Source organism: Jatropha curcas, chromosome 2 (genome assembly GCF_041381405.1).
Source record: "Jatropha curcas cultivar XTBG-Jc1 chromosome 2, XTBG_Jcur_1.0, whole genome shotgun sequence".
Taxonomy (NCBI): domain Eukaryota; kingdom Viridiplantae; phylum Streptophyta; class Magnoliopsida; order Malpighiales; family Euphorbiaceae; genus Jatropha; species Jatropha curcas.
The window spans coordinates 2,483,281-2,494,263 of NC_143152.1; the positions used below are offsets into that span (position 1 = coordinate 2,483,281).

Genomic DNA, 10,983 nt, shown 5'->3' on the forward strand with positions numbered 1-10,983 from the left:
CTAGAGCATGTATTACCAATTTAGCTTGTGAATTAGAAAATTTTGCATTTTGTTGATAATTTTACATTTTATCATATTTGTTAGGGTAAGGGCCTTAAGGCCTCTCTAGGCCCAACCAAACCAAAGCAAAAACAGGTCAAAACACACACAAATAATCACCATCCATAACCAAAAGCAAATGTAGGTTAGCAAGTAAAAAGAAATGTGCAGCTTATTATACAGCAGTACCAGAATCTCAATCTTCAGTTAACAACAATGATAACATTAATCTGACAAAAGCAAAATTGCATAAGATAGATATAAAAAATTTCATAAAACAAAAAAGTTTGTAAATTGAAATGTTTAAAAAGTGAGATTTGGCAACTTGCATAATACACATCAATATCCACTCAAACGTGAAAATGTAGCTGCTGCGTTGTTAAGCGCCAGTTAGAATTGAATGGCTGAAAATATTTTTGCTTTCCTCCCTCGTAACTAAAGGTAGCAGTGTAATTGAATGCCGAAAGAAAATGAAAATAAAGGGCCTTGCACAAATTTTCCTTTTTTTTTTCTTCTTTTTGTCTCTGCAGTTACCAATACAATTCAAGATGGAAGGCTCCAAACCATTTCAAATGTGTCCGTGTCGGTATTCCCTTTATTGTCTTTCTCTATAATTTAAGGGCTGCAAAGATTCTTGAGATCCTCTTCTTTGGCATACCAGCCTGGTATTATCTTCGAAACATGGGGATAGAGGTCCTTGTAGGAATTTCTAATTGTCCCTTCTGCAACTCCAGTAGCCTGTGAAATTTCTGCATCACAAGAACATTATCAATAGCACCCGCATATCTAGATTCAGCTGTCAAAGACTATTGCCGGTGAATATTAAATGAATTTTGAGTCTTGTAAATTAAGTGTCAGTAAAAAATAAGTCCATGCGCAAAAATAGTAATGATAAACCGTGTGATTCAGAGTAAATAGTGCACAAAAATTTTATGTGAACCTGTTTTGGTCTCATTTAAACTAAAAGCATAAGATCACCAAACCTCGGAGAGGCTTCTTATCATCTGAAAGCTGAGAAATGATATAAATGACTGCTGCTGCGATTGATATAGGACTTCTCCTGCAAGCATTGGAAGCAAAAATAAAATGTCAAAAGGAACCCAACAATCATTAATTTACTGCGTTCAGACATCAGCTTTATAAACATTGCTTCAACTGCATATCTATCCTTTACTTTTTACAGTAAGAAATTTTATTAAATAAAAAAGGAAAACACAACATGAAGAATAAACACAAACACAGATCATAAAAGATGCTACCGCAGTAATAATAGCTTTAGGAACACTCAAACTCCTCCTCAAAAGCCCCAAACAAGAAACCAATGGAATCACCTAATATATAGAAAGTGATTTTTTAAAAGGCTCTCCATTCCTAGCCAAGAATGGACTTTAAAAAAAGGCTCCTCAATTTCTTTCACAAAATAGCATGAAGTTTGTCAAATTTGAGGAAATAGATTTCTGAAATCAATTAGACTTTTGCATTAAAGGAAAACAATTTAGACATTATTCCTATTGATGATTGCTTCAAAGCGAAATTTGAAACAAATGCACAATCTCTACATTGCTTCCTAGGCCAGAGAGAATTTAGAGCGTTGTATGAGTGCACTAATAGATGGCGTGCCACAAAACAAAACTAATAAACCAACAATGCAACTTTAGAAAAAAATTCCCTTTAAAATATATTTTCTATTTCTTATGGATCCTATCAACATCCTTCTTGAACCACTGTACGCTTGAAGACTATCACCCAGTACCACTAGATGCCCATTTACAGCCTTCAATGTAAAATCTGTGCCATCTCAGTCACAACCATTAATTCCAAATCATCTAAACTGCAGATTCTATCAATTATCATGAATCACTTCTACTTATCCACACGAAAAAAAAAAAAAAATGGTCAATGGATAACTGTCAACGAAGTGATAAATGCTTTAAGCGTTAAAATAAACTAAATGACAAAAAAGAGGCACCACATGTTCTCCTTAATATAAACAAAAGAATAATTACTAGACGATTGTGATTACCTTATATCGAACTCTTCAGATTTTTGCACAGCTTCTTGGGCAGCTTTCATTGCTTGATTATTCATACCAAGATTTGAACAAAAACGCCTCTACATATCAAGTTAAGGCAACAATATGAAACATTTCTCCAGCAATATGAAACATTTCTCTAGGAATGAAAAAATAAAAAAAGAGCAATTAAATTTTCAATAAAAAGAAAAAGCAAAATGAAAACCCACCATAAAATCCCCAGCATGTATTGTTCCCATCTCCACTGACTGACCTGTCTCCAATCCCAGTTGTTTCACTATGTATTCTTTTGCTCGGCCAATTTCCTTCTTTGTGGCTCCATTGGCGACAGAGCAAATTTCTAGTTGAAATCCACAGGTTCAGGAAGCTCAAACACTTAGGGAAAGATAAATCAGGAAGCATCCAGATGTTAAAAGAATCTTAGGCTGTACCCTTTACAGTTCGTGGCTTGTCTTCTTGTCGACAAGCAATGTAGAGGCAAGCAGCCAATAAGGCATCCTGATTTCTTCCTCTACTGGACTTTTGATCTTCCACCTTTTTGTAGATCTCGTTAGCCCGATCCTTCAAAACATGAAAATTCCATTGTTAGGAGGAACAAAAGAATCATTACTGGAAATCAATTCTCAAGAGTACATAAATAGAAAAATAAATGAAAAAGAAAACAAGCAGTCAAAAGGCATCAAAATCGAAATTTTCAAAGATATTTGTAAGGTTGTAGTCAGGGTTTTAAGTAATCGAGTTAAATGTGTGCACATTGTCAACAGTATTAAAATATTAAAAATAGATGGCAAAATGACACAATTTACATTTGATATTAGTTAACATACCAATCTTTTTTTCAATGCCTAAAGTCAACTATGGTTCTCTGATCTCCACTCAACTAAGCCACAGAGAGAGAAAATTAGGGTTACTGGATTAGGATTGGCTACTAATTTAACTTGAAGCTAACCCTACGGAGGTAGAACCCTCCAAACTCTGGTACAAGCTGTTATCTACAGGAGGCACATAGTTTTCTAGTTATAATTGATCAATACAGCAGCTTCTTTTTTTTTTTTTTTTTTTTGGTGGAAATAACAGTGTGAATGATTGAATTTATAAGTCAAAGTGTTAAAAACTACAAAAATGCAACAAAAAAAGTTCAAAACAAATTCAAAAATTATTCTGTAAAAAAATGTTATTTACCCTTCTACTTTAAAAAGTAAAATCCAACATACATAGAAATTGAATCAACATAAATCAGTTTATTTTTGTCAAGCGGCACAGATAAGAATTCTCATGGTTTCCTAAAGGAGAAAATTTGAAAATAAGAAACATAAAAAAGAAGAAAGCAAAAAAAAAAAAAAAAAAAAAAGGGACATGTAACAAATATAAAATAAGGGAAAAGATTGTGACATTTTTTAAATTCGAGAGAGTTTTCTTCATGGCAAATTTTAGATGCCCACTTAAGAACTAGCAGTCAATTAAAGTTTCAATAAGCAAATATTCACCTCTATTCTCTTCAAACTAATGTTCTCTCTAACAGAATGATAAGTCCCTTTTCTGTTTTAAAGGTAGCCTAAGCCGTAATCATAATTACTCAAATGCATAAGGCTTGTTTCAAGTCATGCACAAGATCGGGATTTTCAATGTACTTTTCATTTGTATCTTCGATTACATTGTACGGATCAGAAAAATCATAAAAAGAACATATATTGTGGAATCAAATTTCACTGCAGTGGAATTTGGAACCAGCAGTCTCCATTCAACTAACAATTAGAACTCAGAAGGTAAAGAAGAAGCAAACCATTAAGGCTTGATGGTAAAATTTGATACGAAGCTAGCAGTTAAAGTAGCACGAAGCTAGCAGTTAAAGTAGCCCAAGCACAATATCAGATTTTGTTAGAGTCCATTCTCATGTATATAGTAAAGTCTATTCATGTGTTTAAACCTAAATGAACTCATTTAACATTGAACAAGGCGCACCTCCAACGACTAACACTTTGTATACAACATGAAATCCTATAAGCATACCAGTCATTTCATTGGATGTTAAAATGAAAGATACTTTTAACACCATTAACAGTAACATAAAAATACTGAATCAGTGAGTAGCATACCTTTATAGTTGCAACAAGGCCCAACCTGAAACAAAAATTTCTTCTTATTAGCGATCATCTTACAATAGTTAATTTCTTCAAATTGAATACTGCACATCAAATATGATAATACTAATTCATAAAAGCAAAAACTTGGAGACAACAAGCGAACAATTCATGACTCTACCAACACTTGAATCCATTTTTTTCCTAAAATGAAAAAGTTCATCACTTTTTCACTTTAACTATCATTATTTAAGAACCTAAATTTCAATATCGCCAATCACACAATTTAAAAACAAAAATCAATTAATTGCATCATATCGTTACAACGCAATCAAACTCTACTCAACTCAAGATCCAAATCCAATCCCCCTAAAACCAAATAAAAGGATTCAACTGGTTCATTTTTGCATATAGAAATGCTCAAAGATCAGTTATTTAATTAACATAAGGCCGCAACATTAAATTCAACCCATCAACGATCCAAGACAATCAATCAAAACAACAAAAATACGTCGAGATCCACCTTACTTAATCAAAACAAAATTCGGAGAATTAAAAAAAAAAAAAAATTCCGCACCTGTCAGACATGGTAGCAATAGTTTTAAACGCCAATATCAACCCTCGATCCGGATTAGAGCCTCTATTTTGCCAACGACCTAAGGAAGACGAAAGGAACTCTCCGGAGGCACCATTAGGCTTAGCTATAACGGTTGAGAGACCACCATCCGCCAGAAGAGGATTGGTGGGACCACCTACACGAACAGGATCATTATCACCGGATTCATTAGCAAAAGTTCTCCACTCCGATGTCTCATCAATCGAGTGCGATTCAAGCACCAAACCGCACTCTGAACACACCGTGTCCCCCGCCGAGTGGTCGAACACTACCTCCGTCTGCCGCTTGCAGTCCGAGCAGAAGGCGTCACCCATTACTAAAAATCAATTAATGAAATAAATTATGGTCTTATTTATTGTTAAATTTCTTTTTCTGTTCCAATTTTGGGTTATGTTCCGATCGCGTTCATGTTAAGAGATGAAATAGAAAAGGGAAGAGAAGATGGAAATGAAAGGAAGAGGAAAGGGGGTTATTTATAGCCAGGGTTTGAAGTTAGGTAATAATCTGGTGTGGTGAGGGTAATTGATCGTTGAAGTGATCCGTTACGTTTGACCGTTAACAATCTCGAATTTGGAACAGTAATAAACGGTTTTGAAAAAACCGAACCGAATATCATTTTTATTTTTTTATTTTTTAATTTTTATTAAACTCAAAAAATAAACATAAATGTCGAAAAGAGTTAAAATATTTAATTTTAGTTGGGTTTGAATATTAAGTTGGTTTTGATTTGATTCGATTTAACACGAACCAATTGAGTAAACGTTGACCCCAGTTTTGATTTTATGTGTTTTGTATTTGGGTGTATGGTAGAAGATTTATAGTTAGTTTTGGCACGTGGGATGTGTGCGATGTCTAGTTGGAAAATTATGGTGTGTTTGGGTGTAAGGTGGTTAGCGCCTTTGGTATGGATCAAATTTGATTGGCTTATTAGAGGCATGATTTAAATGTGGGGCTATAAATAGTAAGTATATTTTAGTTCTTAAGCCTATCAACTTTGATTACTGCTTATACACTTTGAATTTATTATTATTATTATTATTATTATTATTATTATAAATCAATTATATTTTTTTTTCTAAATAATTATGAATCTCAGTTGGGGATTTGACAATCATACATTTAATAGCTATAGAGTATTGTATATATATGGATTATTCATTATTATATCATATGTTATAATATGATTTTTTTTTTTATAATATGTATTACATATTGTTTATACTCATTTCGTACAACTCTTGATTTTAATTTTTTTTATGTATATAATTTTTTATTTTTAGAGTGAATATTTAAAATAAACGATTTATATAGTTGACCTCCAATTAGTTTTGGACTAAGACTTGTATATGAATTTTTAATCTACAAATTTCTAGTTGAATTTAATTATTAGTTTTTAGGGTTTCTAATTGAACTGAATAGAGCTAAACATTTTTCTCAAAAAAATAGAATTTAAATATTATTCATTTTCATAATAATTATGAAAATGATAAAACTTAAAAATTTTGAATCTTTAATTATTTATATATATTTATTTAAAAATGTTTTTAATAAATTATCTCCAATCAATTAATTAATATAATTTTTTAATGCCTTATAGTAACGCACAGGAAAAATACCTAATATATAAAAATATTATAAAATTAATTATATAAATGAATGAATAAAAATTTAATTAATTTTTAAAAACTAAAAAGTCAGTGAAAAAAGAATTGAACCAAACAAGTAACTTTCCCTATTTCTAGTCAGAAAATCTATAGTCCAAGCCCACAGAAAATGGCCCAATAACTGTGCAGTCTTATTATCTTCAGTCTTAACGGGCCTAGGCCCACTGTTTTTTTATTTTTATTTTTTGATACCCATGTGTGGTCTCCATTTATAACGCCAATGGAGAAATTATATAATCATAATATAGGGTTTTTAATTTAGTACAACCCATATTTTAATAGGTATCATAGCTTATAAGTTAAAAATTTTATTTAAAATAAGTTAGAAGTCTCAAGTAAGGTATCTTAATTTTAAATTAAATGCATTAATTATACTTTATTAAATATATTGAATACTTCTAACTTCTACTGAATATTCTAATTTATAAAATTTCATCAGTTAAATAATTATTGAATATTTAAAAAATTATAGAAACTATTATTTCAAAAATTATAGTAATTACACATCAAGACAATATTTTAAGTATAAAAGTTGAAAACATTAAAAAATAATTATTATTTGCTTATGTGGAGAGATATGCAATTTTACTAAAATTCTTATATTTAAATATACAACAGATCCGTGTAAAATTGAATTTTAATTTTAACTTTAACAATTATATCCTAAAATGAAATTTTGGGATTTTTTTTTTTAATTTGATTGCGACTCAAATTCAACCATCCTAAATACATGTTATAATTCCATTGCATTATTTTTTTAAAATATTTATTTTTTTATTAATTATAATTGTTGTTATTTATTACAACGATATTTTTGTTTTTTCTAAGTAAAACATCCTAGACCACATACATATATGATAAATAGCTTTTAGATATTCAATTTACTTATAAAAATATATACAATTTGGGAAAAAGACCTAAATTTTAAATTTCTCCCCTATCAAAAAAGATGACATATTTATCAACTACTGGTTGGTCCAGTCCTTAAATAACATCCAAAGTTCTAATCCTGGTATTATGAACGGATCACACATCTAAATGTTTATTATGATGTTCTATATAACTATATGGATGTTAATATATGAATAGATTTTAAAAAAAAAAAATTGGTACAATTTGTATTTAAATAAATCATTAATAATTTTATTAATAAAATAAATTTATTTATAATGCTGTAAGTAAACTTGTTTTCTAAATTTTGTTATACTTATGATATATTTTTCTTTTTAATAAATATATTTAATTAATTAAATTATTAAGTATCAAAATCAAACGTGTTTTAGAAATTTTTTGTCTTATTAAACTTGGGGAGCTTGATTGTAACTATGATTGGTGGAGGTGGTGGTAGTGGTCCAACCCAATCAAATTTGGGAAATGGATAATTTTCCCCTTAAGCCAAAATAATTAAATTTTGACTTATATACTTTTCTAGAATGTCAAAAATAACTCTAAAATCAAATGTTAGGTCATATAAGGACTTGAACTTTATTTTTTGGATTTACTTAATACAATTTCTGACAAAAAAAAAATTTGATTAGCATGATTTAAAATAATAATAAATTTGTACTATGATCTAATAATAATTTTAGCTAATTGAAAAACTAATTTTTTCAGTAGAGAAAAAACTAAAAAAAGGCACTAAATTTGTATCAATTATTTATGTGTAAATTTCAAAAATGCAAAATTTATTCATAACCTTTGAAGTTTTAATGAAATTTGAATATTCTGAAGCTGCAGTTCAATAAACCTTGCCTGGACTTATTGTAGATTGATGTAACATTGTTTCACAAGAATAGCAAATTATAAATAAGATAATAAATTAGTATCTGTTTCATAAATCAATAATTAAGAATTTTATATTTTTATAATTTCCATCTCTTTTAAATATTTTTTAATTTAATGCGAGGCTCGTAAATCAGAATAATATTATGAGTTATACAACAATATTCAAAGTCTTCACCAACTTAATATGTGTCGCTATATTACTAATATCGTGATAAAATATGTCATTGTAACATATATAACATAGAAATTTAGATTTTAGTTTTTGAAATAAATATGCAAAAGAAAGAAGAAGAAGAAGAAGTTTATGTGATGAAGATCCCAATAATAGGTTGAGTTGTCTCTTTCTTAAACCACTAACTCCTCAGAATCCAATCAATTGATCAACATGAAGAAGCAACTATAATAATCTTCAAACTTCTTAGGTATCATTTCTCCATGGAAATCCATATTTTAGTTGGTTTGAATAATAAGCCAATAGATAATTATAACTAGAATTACCCTAATATAATACATGACATCATTTGTGGGAAATATTTCTTTTATATATATATATATAACTGGGGGGTGTAATCTCTCTTTGATCATAAAGCGTAAAAGTTTTTGACCCTTTCAATAAAGTGCGCTTCCTGGAGATTAAACTTGTGTTATCACCCTTACAGAAATTGAAATCACTTACCACATCAACCAATAAATTTTTTTTTTTTTTTAAATGCCAAATATGGCATATATACACATGTATCATGACTTCAATTATAATAACCTTAATGCTTACATTAGCTCTTTAATTTTTTGGGAAATATTCATATTGCACATTGTAATTTTTGTTTGCGCTAGTGAACTATTATTTTTTATACAAAAAAACCCAAATAATTTTAATCAACAATGCTTATGTATTTTTATTAGACAACATAATAATTGAATATTGTCAAATCTAAATTCAAACATATTAAATCAAGAAATTTTCATTTCCAAATAGATTATATCCCTATTAGAAATTTATGCATGTGTGGATGAATAGGATTATTTGGATATAAATAAAAGTTCACAAATGTAATAGGAGTTACTTTTTTCAAAGGTATTAGATAATAACAGCTGCATAGTACAACCAAGCCCGTCTAGCTCAGTTGGTAGAGCGCAAGGCTCTTAACCTTGTGGTCGTGGGTATTCGCCCCACGGTGGGCGAATAAAAGAAATAAGATAAGTACTATAGATTTTTTTTTCTTGGTTAAACTATATATTTGAGGATAGCTTTTAATTATAGTTCATAAACTCTGAATCTCAATGACTTGAACTCTTAAAAACATAATTAACTTAGAATTTTTATTCATTTAATAAATGAAATGTTTATTTTATTTTCCTCTTGATTATATTTTCAGAATTCGTCTTAAAATTATACTACTGACATAATAAATTTATAAATGAATTAGCATCTGAATTTTTATATAAAAAATATAACATTTCAACTTTAGATTTTATTTTAAACACATACTTTAATTATAGTTAATTATTTATTGATTAATTGAAATTTTTTTTTTTTTCTAAAACAAAGATACGGTCACGGTACCCAAACATATATATAATCTTGATGGAGGTTTAGTCAATGTGGTCGAACCTTGGAATCAAACAAATCGTGTATCGTCTGCTGAGCACTTCTCTCCTCCTCTGACCGCGTGCAAACGCGCAAATGTTTTCATTTTTGGTACGTTTCGTAAACTCCTAAAAAAATTATCAGGTTTCTTGGTCTTATGTTGTTGGTGGTGGAGATTCAATGGAAAAATAAGTTGGAAGATGAAGATCAATTAGCCGTTAGCTTCCATTTTTGAAGAGAAGGACAGATGCCCATCTCTTTTTGAGTGACTTTACAGACATTTGAACTTCATAAAATTGACTAGAGCCTGTCACAATCCTGCTCCGGCTGGAATTGCCAGGAAAAATAAAAGATCAATCCGAAATTAGTTTGGCATTCACGAGTCTCATGTCAATTTTCAGATGGGTGCCTGAAATTGATCCAAAATCTATAATTCTAGTAAAAGAAAAACAAAAAAAAAGGGAGAATTATTGAATTCACCGAAATTTTACAAACTAAACCCAAATTAGAATTAGAATCAGCAAGATCTAGTCTTAATACTATATCTGTACTCAGCAATAACTTTTTAAATAATTTTTAATATTTTGATTAAACGCTATTTTTAAATTATTAATAACATAACATTTAAATTATTTTTTAGAAAGTTACCATTTTAGCTTTTAATGAACAGAGAATACCTCTATTTTTGACTGACTAGTAGAAAAAAAAAAAAGAAAAGAACTTCTATTATATATGGAAATTAACTTACTCTCTCTTTAATTTTTTTTTTTTAACATCTTAGCCATTTTCTTTTTTAAAAAAACCCAATATTATAATTATAATGTCGAGGAGAAATTTAAATTATTTATATATTATCCTGAGCCACTGACTCTTTGATGACATTCAATTAAAATAAATAAAATACTCCACTTATCATGAATGAGATTAAAAATCGTCTATAAAATTGGATCTATTAATAATAAAAGTATTGTAATTAATTATACAGAGATTAACTAATAAACAAAATATATTCTAGTTTTGAAAATTTACCAAGTGAAAGAACAAAAAAGAAAAAAAAAAAAAAAGAATCTCCTTAAATTATTTATATTTGTATTTATGGGAAGTAAGTATATTCCAGCTTATTAATAGGTGGCCTAGTTTGTTAAAGAAGCATTGTTTGGTTGTTCTTGGTCTTTGCT

At 29.1% G+C, this 10,983-nt stretch overlaps 1 protein-coding gene and 1 non-coding gene across 2 annotated transcripts; one reads left to right on the plus strand and one right to left on the minus strand.

The window, feature by feature from the left end:
- Positions 1-270: 270 nt before the first annotated feature.
- LOC105645256 (transcription initiation factor IIB-2) lies at positions 271-5,219 on the minus strand. The gene is made up of 7 exons (XM_012230814.4): positions 4,730-5,219; positions 4,168-4,192; positions 2,503-2,632; positions 2,281-2,411; positions 2,063-2,151; positions 1,023-1,099; positions 271-788 (listed from the first exon to the last, which is right to left on the minus strand). The coding sequence occupies exons 1-7, from the start codon at positions 5,080-5,082 to the stop codon at positions 655-657; spliced, it is 939 nt and encodes a 312-aa protein (XP_012086204.1). The 5' UTR covers positions 5,083-5,219; the 3' UTR covers positions 271-654.
- A 4,107-nt stretch (positions 5,220-9,326) lies between these two features.
- Positions 9,327-9,399, plus strand: TRNAK-CUU (transfer RNA lysine (anticodon CUU)). Its single transcript has one exon. It is a non-coding gene; the product is annotated as a tRNA-Lys (tRNA).
- The last annotated feature ends 1,584 nt before the right edge of the window (positions 9,400-10,983 follow it).

Coding starts and splice junctions, on each gene's coding strand:
- LOC105645256 (XM_012230814.4), bottom strand. CDS start 5,082: ATGGGTGACGCCTTCTGCTCGGACTGCAAGCGGCAGACGGAGGTAGTG. Junction 4,193..4,729: donor ATTGCTACCATGTCTGACAG/GTGCGGAATTTT, acceptor TTTTTGTTTCAG/GTTGGGCCTTGTTGCAACTA. Junction 2,633..4,167: donor GCCTTGTTGCAACTATAAAG/GTATGCTACTCA, acceptor CATGTTTTGAAG/GATCGGGCTAACGAGATCTA.